General features: G+C 46.3%; 1 protein-coding gene and 1 pseudogene across 1 annotated transcript; both read right to left on the bottom strand.

Moving 5' to 3' along the window:
* Positions 1-744: 744 nt before the first annotated feature.
* On the bottom strand, positions 745-3,430 carry LOC123112002 (putative pentatricopeptide repeat-containing protein At3g23330; annotated as a pseudogene).
* A 353-nt stretch (positions 3,431-3,783) lies between these two features.
* Positions 3,784-5,634, bottom strand: LOC123112011 (pentatricopeptide repeat-containing protein At1g11900). Its single transcript, XM_044532911.1, has one exon. The coding sequence runs from the start codon at positions 5,555-5,557 to the stop codon at positions 4,475-4,477; it is 1,083 nt and encodes a 360-aa protein (XP_044388846.1). The 5' UTR covers positions 5,558-5,634; the 3' UTR covers positions 3,784-4,474.
* Positions 5,635-20,113: the final 14,479 nt, after the last annotated feature.

Genomic DNA, 20,113 nt, shown 5'->3' with positions numbered 1-20,113 from the left:
ACAGTAAGCGCCGCCAGGCGGCTGCTGACCCGCCCGGCGCGGCACTGTAGCCATGCGGCCCCCGACAGAGCCTCCGTTAGCACGGGCGGCGCTACAATGAAGAGCCGTCAACGAGGCCCGCAGGCGGCGGGCCCCACCTGTCAGCCGGATCCTCGGCAGCTGGCAGGGCCCTCCAGAGGCGGGCCCCAGCAGCCGACGGAGAAGCCAACGACCGTAGACGCTGACGGCCGGGTCCTACACCCGGTCGTATTACCATTGTATCCCTGGGGGTTGGCCTATAAAATCCCCCATGCCTCACCCATGCAAAGGGCTCCAACCTCAGTTTACCCACACACCATAGCTAGGGAGAAGAGAGCTAGCCTTGCCCTACTTCCTCCTCTAGCAACACAGCCATAGGAGCACCCTTGTACTCACTTTGATCATAGTCATCATGCGGAGACCCCGCAGAGCAGGAGTAAGAATTTCGTCTCTCCGGAGAGCCTTGAACCTGGGTACGTCTCATGTCCGATCGAGCCCATGCTCACTCCCACCTCCAGGACCCGACGACGTCCTTCTGGCCCCATCCATGATAAGCCACCCCCTGGCATCTCACATGAGATTACCACGACAGTTGTCCTTTTATTCTCTGCAGCCAGTCTGAACGTCAATAGTTATACTGTTTCACTGTCAAATGAGGGATTCTGAAAAGGTTTATGCCCTGGCGATACCAAAACACTCGTCATTGGCAGACTGTTCTCAGTGAGTTCGACTCCACTAAGAGTTCCACCACTATAAATCTACTCCTCAAAATTCAAACTCCGGCTATGATGTTTTAAGGTAAAACTTACAATTGCATAGCCGGTCCCAAGATGAGTTCGTAGAGAGTAATGTCTTGTGTTGTCATCCATTTTATAGTCGAAATGAACAAATGTGCAAGAGAAACTGAGAAATTACATGTTCTGTGGACAAACAAAGACCTCCAAACTCAAGTCAAAGAGGATTTTCGCTTCGGCCCCAGCTGCATAGAAAGTGAGTACTAATGCAAGCTCATTTCAGTCGATGGTTATACACACCATTTGAGCATTCTTGAATCTTCCCTTTCTAAAGCTATATGTTCTCCAAAAATTTCTGGATCTTTTCTGGTCAGTGGCTCTTGGTCTAGTGCTCTTGGGAAGTTTAGGTTCTTAGAAATTCTTATGCTTAGAATGTTCTTTTGGATCATCCTTGATTCTGCTGTCAACACATCATTCATCTAGCAACTCAGTTACTATCCTAGAAAAATGAACTCAATCACTTCATGTGATGACATAATAAAAAATTCACCAAATTCTGGTGAAAAATAAGGAAGCACCAATTTCTGAAGCAATCAAATAATTTTAGATCATACAGTGAACCTATAAGAAGTTATATTTACCTGGTGTAAGAGTACATGGGAAGAGTGAACATTGCAGACAACCGCACCGTTGTTGCAGAGGCACTTCGTTTGCTCTAATAACCACCGCCTGAACATACATGTATGAGCATAGAGTAAGTACAGCAGCTCTGGTCTTTTAACTGCCAATGATACAATTTATGTTGATGTGGTCCTGTACAGTGCCAATGATTCCAGAGCATAACCAGTTTATGTGCACTGGTAGAGCTTTGAACCGCTGAATGGGCCATGAACAATTCATTCCTAGAAGAATACTGATGGTCACTATGTTGCTGCATTTACCCAACTGCGACCAGGTGTTTTCTTCAACGTTCCCTGTTTAATCTTTGCCCTCACTTGTTCAACAATATTCCACCTACCAGAAGAGGCATGTAGGTTAGATACCGAGACAAGATTTGATGGGCTCTCTTCTTCCAATCTAAGAAGAGACCTGCAAGCTAAATCTTGAGTTTCTTTGTTACTGTGAATAACAGAGGCATCCAGAAGTGCTCCCCATACACTAGGACCTGGCTCTACACTCATTGACTTTATGAAGTCCAAGGCATGGTCGATCAACCCGGAACGCCCCAGTAGATCAACTACGCAAGCAGACATCTCCTCGGTTGGATGGACTTTGTGATCCTTAACAAGGGAGTTGTATATCTCAAGTCCCTTCAACACCAATCCTGCCCTGCAGCACGCAGAGAGCACACCCAGACCAACTATGCTGTCTGGCTTAACCCCAGAAGCATGCATATGATCAAACAAGGCAACTGCTTCTGTACCCATACCATGAAGGCCATAACCCAGTACCATTGAACCCCATGAGATGACATCTTTGCGCCAAGTAGCATCATCGAAAACACGCCTTGCATAACGCAAGGCTCCGGCCTTTGCATACATATCAATCAAAGCATTGTTGAGAGACAACTCCCCATAGAGCCCCATCCTGACAGCGAAACCATGCACTTGCTTGCCCTCTGCTAAGCCCATGAGGCCCTCGACAGCCGACAGCACACTGATCAATGCGACCCTATTCGGCAGAATACCATCAACCGCCCACATCGCCCGGAAAGCCTTCACCGCATCCTCAAACATGCCATTCTCCGCATACCCTCCCACCATGGCGGTCCACGAGACGACATTCCTCTGACACATCCTGTCGAAGACCCGGCGCGCAAGGCCTGGCCGGGAGACCCTGCAGTACATGGAGACAAACCCGCTGCTGACATGGAAATCGCCGTCGCCGCACATCCCGCGCTTGACGGCGAAGCAATGCAGCTCCCTGCCCTGGCGCTCGGACGCGCACGCGGACAGGAGCGCCGAGACGGTGAACCTGTCGGGGCTGAGCCCGTCCGCGACCATGCGGCGCGCCCAAGGACCGTACGTCGGTGCCCGCGGGGGCGTGGGAGATGAGCGTGTTGTAGGTGGAGGCGGTGCGGGCGGGCATTTCGTCGAACAGGCGGAGCGCCGTGCCGGTGGTGGGGGTGCGGTGGGGCGAGCGGAGGTAGAGGAGCAGGATGGAGTTGGTGAGGACGGGGTCGGCGTGCAGGAGGCCGAGCCGGAGGGAGAAGGCGTGGAGGGAGGCGGCGGCGTGGGATGGGTGGAGGGGGAGGAAGGAGGAGGCGAGGGAGGAGAGCGTGAAGGCGTCCGGGCGGTGGGCGGGGAGGAGGAGCAGGCGGCGGAAGAGGTGGAGCGGGAGGTGCGCGTGGGAGGGGTCGGAGGTGGCGAGGCTGGAGAGGAGGGAGTTGAAGACGGGGAGTGGGACGCCGCAGGGGTCCGCGCGGACGGCGGCGAGGCGGGAGATGGTGAACGCCGGGAGTGGCCGCATGGAGCCGCCGCGAGTTTGAACGAATGTGCTGGGGCTTGCAACTGAAAATCTGTAATTTACGGCCGCTTCTTCCGGTGGGGACGTTGGCTACGCTGGGTGGAGTGAAGTTAAGCTCCCTTTTCGTGTCGACCTTGGCACGAGTCCCCCGCACTGGCTGGCTGTAGGAGGCCTGAGAAAAATCATTCCACTCCGGCGACGCAGTGTAGGAGCAAGCAGATTCCTCCATTGCCGAACGGTTCGTGGCAGACCACACTACTCCTACGTGTATCGGTCACCTTCCACACCACGTACGGCGCTCGATATTCATCCTGAGATGGATACTCTGCAAGTGATGTGATGATGGACGCCGGAGGCAGCGGTGAACTATGCAAAGTTCCAGGACAGTAAGTTTCAGAAACTTTTTCCATCAAAATGTCCGGATTTCTTCTCTGCCCCGCACTATCTCGTATCCACACGTTAACAAGCACTGTTATTTGATTTATTACGGCCTCCGTCTGCATTCACTTGATTAGTTCCTCGAAAATTACTAGTCGCTAGGATAGCATACAGTAAACAGCATCGATCCAGCAACCCTAAGACAGAATCTATAACAAACTGGGCATTACATGGAACGACATTGCATCACACCAACATGTTCTGGGGTCAGGGCATATTGCCAGACACACGAGTGTGCACCATCCCACGAATGCTAAGATGATATTATCCCAGAAATTTTGGATAGAATCAACTTACTCGTGTAAAATGTAAGTTTGTTTGCTATTATGCCTAATGATTTACAAGCATAGCCTACAAAATGAACCAGATGCCAAGACTTCACTATTCTTCGGTGCACTGAAGAGTGACGGAAAATGCCGAAACTTTACGCCCACAAGCTCAGAGCAAAACAGCGATCTTTCCAGCAACAGGCACTTTCCAAGCGACAATCGAGCGGTGCGGCACATATTTCTTAACTAGGAATTGCCGCAGTTGCTACTGACTCCGGTTCCTGAATCTCTTGAGAAGTGCATCAGCAACGGCCTGCGGTCATGACATGCCATTCAGGACTGTAGCTCTAGGATCACTGCGGTGTCTTTGTAATCATCAAGCTGCTGTCATCTGAACTTTGTAGTTCTCTGTTTCTTTCCTAGGATACATCTTCTGAAGATGTCAACCAGCAGGACCAGTATCCATTGGAAGTCTGGAACTTGGTACCAGCAGCTGTTGCATCGCATGTGAAGGAATCATACAGACCTGGAAGATAACTTTTCTGTTTTTTACCTGCTGCTGTTCCTGACCCTTCTTCCCTTGGACCTCTGCCTGAAATCTTCAGGGCCTAACAAATCAGACGCACTTGAATCCATCTCTTCGGTGAGCTTTTCTGCTAGCTCAAACCGCCCAGCCTTTTTCATGTCACTGATCAGTGCCCGATAGACATAAATCGAAGGTTGGTGCGACTTCTTCATCTGTTCAAACGCTTCAAGGGCATCAGCAATATGCCCTGCCCTTCCAAAACAATCAATTAGCGCGGTATATGTTCTCAAATCAGGACTGATGCCTCTCTCAAACATCTCTCTTGCAAAGCTTTTGCACAGACCCAATCTTCCAAGCCTACGCAGGCAGTTTATCACCGTATTATAAGTCACAATGTCAGGACAAATGCTAAGTTCCTTCATCAGCTTCACCTCCCGGAGCATTTCGTCCACCCGACCAACCTTTCCTAGCATGTCCAAGACAGTGTTGAAGGTGACAACATCCAAGCATCTCTTATCTTTCTTCAGCTCCTCAAACACGATCAAACTTTTATCGAGGTGCCCGTATCTACCCGCGGCGAAAACAATGCGATTCACCACCGTGGGGTCTCTGCCATTTGTGATCTCCAATACCTCTCTCACAAACTTGAGTAACAGTTCAGAGTCATCTAAACCCCCAATGGCCCTGGCGACACACATGTAGGAAGTCAAGTCGGGAGCAGCTTTGGAGAGCAGCAAGTGTCTGAATACCTTGGCGAAGAGAAGGAAGTCGTCTGCTTCGCAGGCTCGCTTCAGCAGCAGATTGAAGGTGCCCAGGCCCAGATTGATCTGCTCGTCGCGCAACCGCCGGAGGATCCCGGCAACCTCTGTGAGGTCCGCCCGGGACAGCGTCGAGTCCCAGTCCCGGTCGAGGGGTTCGGGGCAGGGCTCCAACTCACTCCCCTGATCCGCCGCTGGACTCTCTGCAGGCGGCGAGCCCGCGAGACGGGAGGAGGATACCGCAGGTGTCGTTGTCGTCGTCGCCGCAGCTCGACGGTGTGGTCGGCGGAGTGCGAGGACGGCTAGGCGGGAAGGAGCGGCGGGGAGGCGGCGTATTAGGGGGAGCATGGGGGCGGCGGGAGCGGACGGAGCAGGTGACGCGGCGAGTTAGGGCGAAGAGGGGACGAGGCGAGCTACTGCATCCATGGGCCTGTGGGGAAGCTGGCTTGGTTGCTCCGTATCAAAGAGACCGAGCTACGCACGGCCCAACATTGTCTACCACTTGCCAGTGCAGCACTGAGCCACTGGCCAGGACCGTACTTTTTTTTTTACATTTTCCTAAAAACAATCATGTTTTTTATTCATTATAAGGAGCAAAAATCAAAAAAAATCGAGGTTTCCAACACAAAACCCTTTTTTAACAATAACAGAACAATTCTTTTTGCACCAAGAGTGGCTTCTGCTACATTCACATGAACCATATCTATAATAGAACCAAAATACATCATACATTCTTGTAATGGACTAAGAAAAATGAAAACACAAACTTGTCAGCATTTAGATCAAACAATTCAATAATGCCATAATTATTGAAAAAATCATTAATATGCACATGACAAATAATTCAAATTAATAAATAATCCAAATGCAACAAATAATCCAATCAAATAAATTGTTCAAGTAAAATTAAAATGAAATTAAACATTAGTATCTTTCAGCTAGCTGCCAATGATGCTTACGGAGATTCTCCTTCAGCTGATGATGGGAGGCCCAGTCTTCAATCTTCTGGTACACATAAAAAGATGCTTGAATGCATCTTGTGTGCCTGTGAGGTGATTATGCCAATATCTTCATAATCAATGGGGGCTTGGCACATCTCTCTCATCCTGTATAATCATATTGTGTAGGATCACACAACATGTCATGATATTTGTCAAAACATCCTTATTCTAGAAATGAGGCCATCAAACAATCGAAAAACCTTGCTTGCAACACTCCAGTGCCCTCTCAATGTCTCTCCTTTGAGCTTCTTGCACCTTAACAAAATGCTTATGTTTCCTGCTCCCGGGATTGAAAATATCTTTAAAAATGTGGACCACGATGGATAATGCCATCGGCTAGATAGTAGCCTTGGTCATAATGATAGCCATTCACCCTGAAGTTGCAAGGTGGAGAAGTACCACCAGCTAGTCTTGCAAACAGATAAGATCTCATCAGGTCATTGATGCCATTGTGAGATTCACGGGACCCAAAGTAGCAATTTGAGATCCACAAATCTTTGGACATAACAACTTCCAAAATTATTATTGGACCTTAGTCCAGTGAATTGGTCATAGCAAGCTGCAGGGTAGTTCTACCACTTCTAGTGCATACATTCAACACTCCCTAGCATTACAAAATGGCCTTTTGCTTTATGAATCGCTAGAAGCCTAATTGTGTCATAGGCATTGGATGCTCACTGATACTGCTCTCCATAAACACTCAAAATAGTTTTAGCAAACATTCCAATGCACTTTATGAGTGTATCTTCGACCATTCGAAGATTGTATTTTTTTTGATGGTGAACGACAGTGGGAGAGGCTCCCACAGACTTTTGTATTACTCACAAAAAGACGGTTACATAGTTGTTACAACGGGGGGGGGGGGGTATTAGTGCGCCCCCCAGCCGCACGAACTACTATGTACCCAACAGCACTAGTGACCCAAATTTACAATGTAGGTGGAAAGGAAAGGGCGAATTTCCTGCTTGCAGTTGTGAACCAGCAACTCAAGGAGGTACTTGAATCTTGCAAGCCAAGCCCCGAAGGAGTGTTGCACCCCTCTGAAGTGTTGATTGTTTCGCTCCATCCATAGGCTCCAAGCTGCCATGAGGAAGATGTCCATGAAGAGGGGCTGTCTCCAGGCTTCTCTCCCCCCGCGTAGCAGGTTCAGTCTATTGCCATCGACTGGCCAGGACACCCCAACTTTGCTCCAGCACCATTGACTAAAGGGACATAAGAAGAACAAGTGTTCAACGGTTTCTTCGGGGGGTTTTGACATAACAAGCAGGCATAATTGTTTCCCGCGACCGTGAAATGCCTGCGTTTAAGCATATTTCTGGTGTTCAGACGATCAACTAGAAGCAACCACCCAAACATTTTAAATTTAATGGGGCTCTTGGCTTTCCAGAGCCAGCCGAAGGCCTCATCAGCCACGATCTCCTTGAAACAATGTTGATATAACTTCTTCGAAGAGTAACGCCCGAGCGTGCAGTCCCAGGTGTCTCGGGTGCCGACGTCCACACCCACATGCCTCGGAGCAAGCTGAATTTGTCTGACTTCCTCCCTAGCCTGGATTGAGAGGGGCAGACTGAAGATCGAGGCCGGGTCAGTGGCAGTGAGGACTTTAGTAATAGAGTCATCCTCATTTAGGCAGTAGGAAAAGGCCCGTGAGTACATCTCCATGATTGTCTCACCACCGTCGCCTCCCAGCCAGACATCCTTCCAAAACAATGCACTAGCTCCATCCCCTGGTACGATCTTGGTGATGCTACGAAAAGTCCCATTGAGCTGCATTACATCTTTCCACCAGAAAGATCCCACAGTGTCAACAGCGTGAGGGACTTTGTTAGAATAGTACGTGTTCCAAACCAGCTCCACCCAGGGCACATCGGCATGATTATAAAACTTGAACAGGTGTTTTAGAAGCAGGGCTACATTCTGTGTCTTGATGTCAATAACACCAAGGCCACCACACCGTTTCGGACGGCAAACGAGCTCCCAGGCAGCAAGGGAAGTGTTTTTGATCCCATCATCGGAATTCTTCGCCCAGAGACAGTAACGGCGAAGTTTATCCAAATGTTCAACCACCTTCGGATGCAGCTTGATTGTGCACATGGCATAGATCAGCATCGATGTCACTATCGAATTTACCAAGGTTAGTTTTGCTCCTGACGACATTAGAGAGAGTGTAGTGGAAGTTTTCCTCTCAACGGTGTGCACCATCGGCATAAGATCCAAAACACTGGGCCTCGTCGTCTCCATGGGGAGGCCAAGGTAGGTGAATGGTAGGGATCCAACAAAACAACCAAAAACACTAGCCAATCCGCTGGCACGCTGATGCTCAATGTTAACGGGGATAAGAGTAGATTTGTGAAAATTTATTTTCAATGTTAGGGCTGATGAGCATTCGAAGATTGTCATCCCATGAATATGAAAGACAACCATATGTAATCATATGAAGTGTCACAATCACCTTCCTAAAAGGGGGGAAACTCAGGAAATGGGTAACATTTCTTCATCGTTGGAAGAAAGGTTCACGGCTTCCATGTCATGGGCAATTCGACGGAATAATCATTTGTTCATGTAGAAGCATTGTCGAAACACGTATGGTAAGAAGGTAGGACACGACACAACCGCACATGACATGGTCGTGACCTTGGATTCTGCTCTGGCAAAATGTCGCACGACCAACCTGCGATCCTGGACGTTTCCTCTCTGTTCTGGCTAATGTTATTCATTCAGCAACCATCAATATTACCTCATCTTCTTCGGTGTCCATGTTTTCACTCACTGACTGGGAGCTCGAACCCGACGACAAATCATCAAACAATATTAGCTCCGCCTTGGATCCATCTACACGTAATGTGAATCCTATGTCATCTCCAGAAGTCTATGGGCCGCTAAACTAAATCTACATGAAAAGGTTGGGAAAATTTACCTCTGAGAAAGTCATTGAACAGCTTGAGGTCGTGCACCAGAAGAGGTGACATGATCGTGCGGTGGGAAGAAGGTGTTGGGTTACGGTGAAGCATGGGAGGTCCGAGAATGGCTCAAAGGAGGCATTTGGGGCCAAAATACGGAGGTCCTAAATGGCTCAAAGGAGACTCCTCCACCGTCGACTCGAATTGTGTTAATGCCGACCGAAACCACTGGAGGAGCGCCTCCATACACAATGCAAAAGTGCTAATATATATTAGGTAAAAACACAGAATTTAGTGCAAACTTAAAAAATATCAATCTTAGCCATCACAAGGTCCTCGGGGAGGCAAAGGGGGTTCCTATCATTACCTTTTTCCACCCGGTACATGTGAAGAGAGAAAAATGACAACAAAAAAGTTTAGTCTGTGGTTGGTCGGTGCAAAGAATAAGAGTCATGAATGAAGAGATTAGATTATTAAGTTTTCACAAATCAAATGATTTTCTGTTGGAAAACAAAAAAAAAATCTGCGCACATGCAATGATCTATCCATGGAGATGCATAGCACCGAGGGGGAGAGTGTGTCTACGTACCCTCGTAGACCGTAAGCGAAAGCGTTTCACAACGTGGTTGATGTACTTGAACTTTCTTCGCGATCCACTGATTGAGTACCGAATGTACGTCACCCCTGAGTTCTGCACACGTTCAGCTCGATGATGATGTCCCTCGCCTTCTTGATCCAGCAAGACACCTAGGTGGTAGATGAGTTCTGTCTGCACGATGGCGTGGTGACGCTGATGGTGAAGTAATCACTGCAGGGCTTTGCCTAAGCACTATGAAAATATGACCGAGGGAGTAAACGGTAGAGAGGGGCGCCGCACACGGCTAGGCAATTGTCTGGTGTGTGCTAGGGGCGTCCCCCCCACATATATATAGGTGGGAGGGGGAGGGGAGAGGCCAAGAGGCGCCCCAAGTAGGACCAAATCCTACTTGTGTTGGAAATATGCCCTAGAGGCAGTAATAAAATAGTTATTATTATATTTCCTTGTTCATGATAATTGTCTATTGTTCATGCTATAATTGATTAACCGAAAACCGTAATACATGTGTGAATGCATAGACTACAACATGTCCCTAGTGAGCCTCTAGTTGACTAGCTCGTTGATGAATAGATGCTTGTGGTTTCCTGACCATGGACATTGGATGTCGTTGATAACGGGATCACATCATTAGGAGAATGATGTGATGGACAAGACCCAATCCTAAGCATAACACAAGATCGCGTAGTTCGTTTGCTAGAGCTTTTCTAATGTCAAGTATCATTTCCTTAGACCATGAGATTGTGTAACTCCCAGATACCATAGGAATGCTTTGGGTGTATCAAACATCACAACGTAACTGGGTGGCTATAAAGGTGCACTACAGGTATCTCCAAAAGTGTCTGTTGGGTTGGCACGAATCGAGACTGGGTTTTGTCACTCCATATGACGGATAGGTATCTCTGGGCCCACTCGGTAATGCATCATCATAATGAGCTCAATGTGACTAATGAGTTAGCCACGGGATCATGTGTTACAGAACGAGTAAAGAGACTTGCCGGTAACGAGATTGAACAAGGTATATGAAGGAAATATGCCCTAGAGGCAATCATAAAGTTGTTGTATTTCCTTATATCATGATAAATGTTTATTATTCATGCTAGAATTTTATTAACCGGAAACTTAGTACCTGTGTGAGTACATAGACAAAACATAGTGTCCCTAGTATGCCTCTATTTGACTAGCTTGTTAATCAAAGATGGTTATGTTTCCTGACCATAGACATGTGATGTCATTTGATGAACGGGATCACGTCATTAGTAGAATGATGTGATGGACAAGACCCATCCGTTAGCTTAGCATTATGATCATTAGAGTTTCATTGCTACTGCTTTCTTCATGACTTATACATGTTCCTCAGACTATGAGATTATGCAACTCCCGAATACCGAAGGAACACCTTGTGTTCTATCAAACGTCACAACGTAACCGGGTGATTATAATGATGCTCTACATGTGTCTCCGAAGGTGTTTGTTGGGTTGGCATAGATCGAGATTAGGATTTGTCACTCCGTGCATCGGAGAGGTATCTTTGGGCCCTCTCAGTAATGCTCATCACTATAAGCCTTTCAAGCAATGTGATTAATGAGTTAGTTGCAGGATGAAGCATTACTAAACGAGTAAAGATAATTGCCGGTAACGATATTGAACTAGGTATGATGATACCGACGATCGAATCTTGGGCAAGTAACATACCGATGACAAAGGGAACAACATATGTTGTTATGTGGTTTGACCGATAAAGATCTTCATACAATATGTAGGAGCTAATATGAGCATCCAGGTTCCGCTATTGGTTATTGACCGGAGATGTGTCTCGGTCATGTCTACATAGTTCTCGAACCCGTAGGGTCCACATGCTTAACGTTCGATGACGATATGTATTATGAGTTATGTGTTTTTGATGACCAAAGTTTGTTCGGAGTCCCGGATGAGATCACTGACATGAAGAGGAGTCTCGAAATATTCGAGACATAAATATTGATATATTGTACGGCTATATTTGGACACCAGAAGTGTTCCAGAAACGTTTAGGGTAAAACCGGAGTGCCGGAGGGTTACCGGAACCCCCCGGGGGAACTAATGGGCCACATGGGCCTTGGTGGAGAGAGAGAGGGGAGGCCAGGGCAGGCCGCGCCCCCTCCCCCTTGGGTCCGAATTGGACTAGGGAAGGGAGGGCGGCGCCCCCCTTTCCTTCTCCCTCTCCTTCTCCTTCCTTCCCCCTCTCTCCCTCTTGGTGGAATCCTACTAGGACTAGTAGTCCTAGTAGGACTCCCCTTGTGGGGCGCGCCCTAGGAGGGCCGGCCGGCCTCCCCTTGCTCCTTTACATATGGGGCAAGGGGGCACCCTAGGACATGCAAGTTTCTCTCACAACCGTGTGTGGTGCCCCCTCCACAGTTACACACCTCGATCATACCATCGTAGTGCTTAGGCGAAGCCCTGCGCCGGTAGCATCATCATCACCGTCACCACATCGTCATGCTGACGGAACTCACCCTTGCCCTCAACTGGATCAAGAGCACGAGGGACGTCATCGAGCTGGGTGTGTGCTGAACACGGAGGTGTCATACGTTCGGTACTTGATCGGTTGGATCGCGAAGAAGTTCGACTACATCAACCGCATTATTGAAACGCTTTCGCTTTCAGTCTACGAGGGTACGTGAACACACTCTCCCCTCTCATTGCTATGCATCACGTAGATAGATCTCGTGTGACCGTAGGAAAATTTTGAAATTATTGTGTTCCCCAATAGTTGTCGGGGAACGTAGTAATTTCAAAAATTTCCTACGCACACGCAAGATCATGGTGATGCATAGAAACAAGAGGGGAGAGTGTTGTCCACGTACCCTCGTAGACTGTAAGCGGAAGCGTTATGACAACGCGGTTGACGTAGTCGTACGTCTTCACGATCCGACCGATCCAAGCATCGAACGTACGACACCTTCGAGTTCAGCACACGTTCAGCTCGATGACGATCCCCGGACTCCGATCCAGTAGGGTGTCGGGGATGAGTTCCGTCAGCACGATGGCGTGGTGATGATGATGATGTTCTATCGATGCAGGGCTTCGCCTAAGCACCGCAACGATATGACTGAGGTGGAATATGGTGGAGGGAGGCACCACACACGGCTAAGGAACGATCACGAAGATCAACTTGTGTGTCATGGGGTGCCCCCTGCCCCCGTATATAAAGGAGCAAGGGGGAGGGGGCGGCCGGCCAAGGGAGGGCGCGCCAGGGAGGAGTCCTACTCCCACCTGGAGTAGGACTCCCTCCTTTCCTAGTCCAACTAGGAGAGGGGAAGGAAGGGAAGGAGAAGGAGAAGGAAGGAGATGGAGGAAAAAGAGGAAAGGGGGGCCGGCCCCCTAGTCCAATTCGGTTTGGGCTAGGGGGGCCGCGCGCCCTGCCTCCTCTCTTCCACCATTTGGCCCATGAGGCCCATTGCTTCTTCTTCGTATTCCTGTAACTCCCTAGTACCCCCGAAAATACCCGAATCACTCGGAACCTTTCCGAAGTCCGAATATAGTCATCCAATATATCGATCTTTACGTCTCTACCATTTAGAGACTCCTCGTCATGTCCCCGATCTCATCCGGGACTCCGAACTCCTTCGGTACATCAAAACTCATAAACTCATAATATAACTGTCATCGAAACCTTAAGCGTGCGGACCCTACGGGTTCGAGAACTATGTAGACATGACCGAGACACGTTTCTGGTCAATAACCAATAGCGGAACCTGGATGCTCATATTGGCTCCTACATATTCTACGAAGATCTTTATCGGTCAAACTGCATAACAACATACGTTGTTCCCTTTGCCATCGGTATGTTACTTGCCCGAGATTCGATCGTCGGTATCTCAATACCTAGTTCAATCTTGTTACCGGCAAGTCTCTTTACTCGTTACGTAATGCATCATCCCGCAACTAACTCATTAGTCACATTGCTTGCAAGGCTTATAGTGATGTGCATTACTGAGAGGGCCCAGAGATACCTCCCCGACAATCGGAGTGACAAATCCTAATCTCGAAATACGCCAACCCAACATGTACCTTCGGAGACACCTATAGAGCTCCTTTATAATCACCCAGTTACGTTGTGATGTTTGGTAGCACACAAAGTGTTCCTCTGGTAAACGGGAGTTGCATAATCTCATAGTCATAGGAACATGTATAAATCATGAAGAAAACAATAGCAACATACTAAACGATCAAGTGCTAAGCTAACGGAATGGGTCAAGTCAATCACATCATTCTCCTAATGATGTGATCCCGTTAATCAAATGACAACTCATGTCTATGGTTAGGAAACTTTAACCATCTTTGATTAACGAGCTAGTCAAGTAGAGGCATACTAGTGACACTATGTTTGTCTATGTATTCACACATGTATTATGTTTCCGGTTAATACAATTCTAGCATGAATAATAAACATTTATCATGAAATAAGGAAATAAATAATAACTTTATTATTGCCTCTAGGGCATATTTCCTTCAGTCTCCCACTTGCACTAGAGTCAATAATCTAGTTCACATCACCATGTGATTTAACATCAATATTCATATCTGTATATGATTAACACCCATAGTTCACATCGTCATGTGACCAACACCCAAAGGGTTTACTAGAGTCAATAATCTAGTTCACATCGCTATGTGATTAACACCCAAAGAGTACTAAGGTGTGATCATGTTTTGCTCGTGAGAGAAGTTTAGTCAACGGGTCTGTCACATTCAGAGCCGTATGTATTTTGCAAATATTCTATGTCTACAATGTTCTGCACGGAGCTACTCTAGCTAATTGCTCCCACTTTCAATATGTATCCAGATTGAGACTTAGAGTCATCTGGATCAGTGCCAAAACTTGTATCGACGTAACCCTTTACGATGAACCATTTGTCACCTCCATAATTGAGAAACATATCCTTATTCCACTAAGGATAATTTTGACCAATGTCTAGTGATCTACTCCTAGATCACTATTGTACTCCCTTGCCAAACCAGGGCAGAGTATACAATAGGTCTGGTCCATAGCATGGCATACTTTTATAGAACCTATGACTGAAGCATAGGGAATGACTTTCATTCTCTTTCTATTTTCTGTTGTGGTCGGGATTTGAGTCTTACTCAATTTCATACCTTTGCAACACAGGCAAGAACTCTTTCTTTGACTGTTCCATTTTGAACTACTTCAAAATCTTGTCAAGGTATGTACTCATTGAAAATCTTATCAAGCGTCTTGATCTATCTCAATAGATCTTGATGCTCAATATGTAAGTAGCTTTGCCGAGGTCTTTCTTTAAAAAAAACTCCTTTCAAACACTCCTTTATGCTTTGCAGAATAATTCTACATTATTTCCGATCAACAATATGTCATTCACATATACTTATCAGAAATGCGGTAGTGCTCCCACTCACTTTATTGTAAATACAGGCTTCACCGCAAGTCTGTATAAAACTATATGCTTTGATCAACTTATCAAAGCGTATATTCCAACTCTGAGATGCTTGCACCAGTCCATAGATGGATCGCTGGAGCTTGCACATTTTGTTAGCACCTTTAGGATTGATATAACCTTCTGGTTGTATCATATACAACTCTTCTTTAATAAATCCATCAAGGAATGTAGTTTTGACATCCATTTGCCAGATTTCATAAATTGTGGCAATTGCTAACATGATTCGGACAGACTTAAGCATCGCTACAGTTGAGAAAATCTCATTGTAGTCAACACCTTGAACTTGTCAAAAACCTTTTTGCGACAAGTCGAGCTTTGTAGATAGTAACACTACCATCAACGTCTGTCTTCCTCTTGAAGATATATTTATTTTTCTATGGTTTGCCGATCATCGGGCAAGTCCACCAAAGTCCACACTCTGTTCTCATACATGGATCCTATCTCAGATTTCATGGCCTCCAGCCATTCTGCGGAATCTGGGCTCATCATCGCTTTCTCATAGTTCGTAGGTTTATCATGGTCTAGTAACATGACTTTCAGAACAGGATTACCGTACCACTCTGGTGTGGACCGTACTCTGGAAGACATACGAGGTTGTGTAGTAACTTGATCAGAAGTTTCATGATCATCATCATTAGCTTCCTCACTAATTGGTGTAGGAATCACTGGAACTGATTTCAGTGATGAACCATTTTCCAATTCGGGAGAAGGTACAGTTACCTCATCAAGTTCTACTTTCCTCCCACTCACTTCTTTCGAGAGAAACTCCTTCTCTAGAAAGGATCCATTCTTAGCAACGAATGTTTTTCCTTCGGATCTGTGATAGAAGGATTATCCAATAGTTTCCTTTGGGTATTCTATGAAGACGCACTTCTCCGATTTGGGTTCGAGCTTATCAGGTTGAAAACCTTTTTCATATAAGCATCGCAACTCCAAACTTTAAGAAACGACAGCTTAGGTTTACTGCTAAACCATAGTTCATACGGTGTCGTCTCAACGGATTTAGATGGTGCCCTATTTAAAGTGAATGCAGCTGTCTCTAATTCATAACCCCAAAATCATATTGGTAAATTGGTAAGTGACATCATTGATCGCACCATATCAAATAAAGTATGATTACGACGTTTGGACACACCATTACATTATGGTGTTCCAGGTGGTGTGAGTTGTGAAACTAGTTCACATTGTTTCAAATGAAGACCAAACTCGTAACTCAAATATTCGTCTCCATGATTAGATCATAGAAACTTTATTTTTCTTGTTACGATGATTTTCCACTTCACTCTGAAATTCTTTGAACCTTTCAACTATTTCAGACTTATGTTTCATCTAGTAGATATACCCATATCTGCTCAAATCATCTTGTGAAGGTCAGAAAATAGCGATACTTGCCACGAGCATCAACACTCATTGGATCGCATACATCGGTATGTATTATTTCCAATAAGTCAGTAGCTCGTTCCGTTGTTCCGGAGAATGGAGTTTTAGTCATCTTGCCCAAAAGGCATGGTTCGCAAGCATCAAATGATTCATAACCAAGTGATTCCAAAAATCCATATTTATGGAGTTTCTTCATGCGCTTTACACCGATATGACCCAAAAGGCAGTGCCACAAATAAGTTGCACTATCATTATTAACTTTTCATCTTTTGGCATCAATATTATGAATATGTGTATCACTACGATCGAGATCCAACAAACTATGTTCATTGGGTGTATGACCATCGAAGGTCTTATTCATGTAAACATAATAACAATTTATTCTCTAACTTTAAATAAATAACTGTATCGCAATAAACATGATCAAATCATATTCATGCTCAACGCAAACGCCAAATAACATTTATTTTGGTTTAACACTAATCCCGAAAGTATAGGGAGTGTGCGATGATGATCATATCAATCTTGGAACTACTTCCAACACTCATCGTCACTTCACCCTCAACTAGTCTCTGTTTATTCTATAACTCCTGTTTCGAGTTACTAATATTAGCAACCGAACAAGTATCAAATACTCAGGGGCTACTATAAACACTAGTAAGGCATACATCAATCACCTGTATATCAAATATACCCTTGTTCACTTTGCCATCCTTCTTATCCACCAAATATTCAGGGCATTTCCGCTTCCAGTGACCATTTGTTTTGCAGTGTAAGCACTCAGTTTCAGGCTTTGGTCCAGCTTTGGTCTTCTTCATGGGAGTGACAACTTGTTTGCCATTCTACTTGAAGTTTCCCTTTCTTTCCCTTTGCCCTTTTCTTGAAACTAGTGATCTTTGTCAATCATCAACACTTGATGCTCTTTCTTGATTTCTACCTTCGTCGATTTCAACATCACGAAGAGCTCGGGAATCGTTTACGTCATCCCTTGCATACTATAGTTCATCACGAAGTTCTAGTAACTTAGTGATGGTGACTAGAGAATTCTGACAATCACTATCTTATCTGGAAGATTAACTCCCACTTGATTCAAGCGATTGAAGTACCCAGACAATCTGAGCGCATGCTCACTAGTTGAGCGATTCTCCTCCATCTTTTAGCTATAGAACTTGTTGGAGACTTCATATCTCTCAACTCGGGTATTTGTTGAAAATATTAACTTCAACTCCTGGAACATCTCATATGGTCCATGATGTTCAAAACATCTTTGAAGTCCCGATTCTAAGCCATTTAAGCATGGTGCACTAAACTATCAAGTAGTCATCATTTGAGCTAGCCAAACGTTCATAATGTCTGCATCTGCTCCTGCAATAGGTTTGTCACCTAGCGGTGCATCAAGGAGATAATTCTTCTGTGCAGCAATGAGGATAAACCTCAGATCACAGATGTCAGGACCCCGACTCAATGCCACATCGATCTAGCATGTAATACCTCATATCACTTTGCAGCCTCACGCACGGTATCCCCACGGGTGTCGCCTTACCTTTGCCCGGGACCGTTTGCGCATTTTGGCACACGTATATGATGGTGTCGCTAGCATCCATATGATAAAGAGCCCGGGCTGACATGGCTAGTCGTAAACCCAAAGTGGCACTAACTTACAGGGACAGGCATCCATGACCCAGCATCGAACGTGTCGGTCATCAACGAGTGAATCCAGGCTGTAGCACTGGGCTAACAGGACTCCGGCGAACCGGGCTGTAGCGGGCTAGTAGGACTCCGGTATTCATCGCGTGACATTTCCCCGAAGGGACAGACACAAGATCGAAGAAGGACACATGCCGGCCAACCTAAGTGTTCCGGAGCAGTAGCAAGCTACCAGGGCTCAGTGGAAGCACTAGGAGACATTTCCCGGTAAGAGAGTCTACTAGGGATAAACAACTAGATAGTCAGATCCCACACATAGCAGTACACATTACACGTACGCATAATATGCAAGTATGTGATGTACAACATGGCATCACAGCATAACTCAACAACTCAAATAGATAAAGACTCAGAAGAGCCATCACTGCATTATTACAAACAGGGGTCGCATAACCCAACAGTCAGAGCAATCAAGCAACAAGCGGAAGCATTACATGTCTGAGTACAGACATCTATAAATGAAAAAGGCTGAACGCCTGACTATCTACAACGTCCGATCAAGATCGTAGCTCAGGTACTAGCTACTAGTCGAAGTCCACGAGAACACTAGTAAGACCGAAGTCTCAGCTGCAAAAACATAAATAAAGCAACATGAGTACAAAGGTACTCAGCAAGACTTACATCAGATCCTATCGTACATGCATTTGTATCAAGAGGGTAATGTGGGGTTTAGTTGCAGCAAGCCAGCTTTGACTCTGTGGCTATCCTGTTCTACGACTACCAGAAACTCTTGAGGTGAAACAACGTACACGAGTCCACTAATCACCACACAATACACTACTATGGATTCATCCTCGTCTCCCTACGAGAAGGCCATCCATAGCACTCACACATGTCTTGAGCATTTTAGAGTATCCACTTCAAGTTGTCTATGTACCATGTAAGCATCCAAGAAGTCCATAACCGCGGACCCGGCTATTCGAATAGATCATGTTAACCCTGCAGGGGTGTACTTCTTCACACACGCTCTTGCCACTTACCGCCATGTACACGTCATGTATCTCGGCAACCTTCAAGCGGAAGCCTGGCGAGGGTGTCGGCCACAACCTGACTAACCACACAAGACTCTAGTCCAGGGTTATCGCCTATTCGGGTTCCATCCGCAAGGAGATCCGGCCGGGGTGTCGCTCACGGCCCCAAAAGATGTGAGCAGGGTTCCCGAGCCCACCAACCGGGTGCCACTCGGTACACTGGGCCACGTGTGCCTAGTCTGTCCCAAGCCCACCCTGCCGGGTGCCACTTGGTAGAAAAATAGCACAACCTACAAACACCAGAAACTAGTTGCGACTCCTGGACAGAGATCAGGTCGGTTAATAAGTCGAGAGGGGCACTTAAGCATTCCAATGTGTGGTAGTATCGAGTCATTGGACAACATACATAGAACTCAGTGCTTAGGGACGGTTCCAATGAGACAACCCACCATGTACTCCTACATGGCCTCTCACCGCTACCTTTACCAAATCGTGTTCACACACTTCACTCTCAGCATCAGAACATATCGTAACACTCCAATTCATTCCCAATGAACCAGACCTGACACAACTCTAAGCAATAGCAGGCATAGCATGGTAGGAACACAACAATGGCTTCAATCAACTCCTACACATGCTAGTGGGTTTCAACTATTTACTGTGGCAATGACAGGTCATGCAGAGGAATGGGTTCAACTACCGCAGCACAAAGTAGCAGATGAATCGTTGTTGTCCTAATGCAATAAGTGAGAGCAGGAGCAAGAGAGTAGGGTTTTATCGAAATGAACAAGGGGGTTTGCTTGCCTGGTAAAACAACAAGGGAGGCACTGCTTCACAGACAGGTACTCTGGAACGTCTCCGGAGTAGGACCTATCGAGAAGGAATGGTGCC

Source organism: Triticum aestivum, chromosome 1B (assembly GCF_018294505.1).
Source record: "Triticum aestivum cultivar Chinese Spring chromosome 1B, IWGSC CS RefSeq v2.1, whole genome shotgun sequence".
Lineage (NCBI taxonomy): Eukaryota > Viridiplantae > Streptophyta > Magnoliopsida > Poales > Poaceae > Triticum > Triticum aestivum.
Note: the sequence above shows the minus strand (reverse complement) of the source record. Positions and strands in the feature narration are given on the sequence as shown.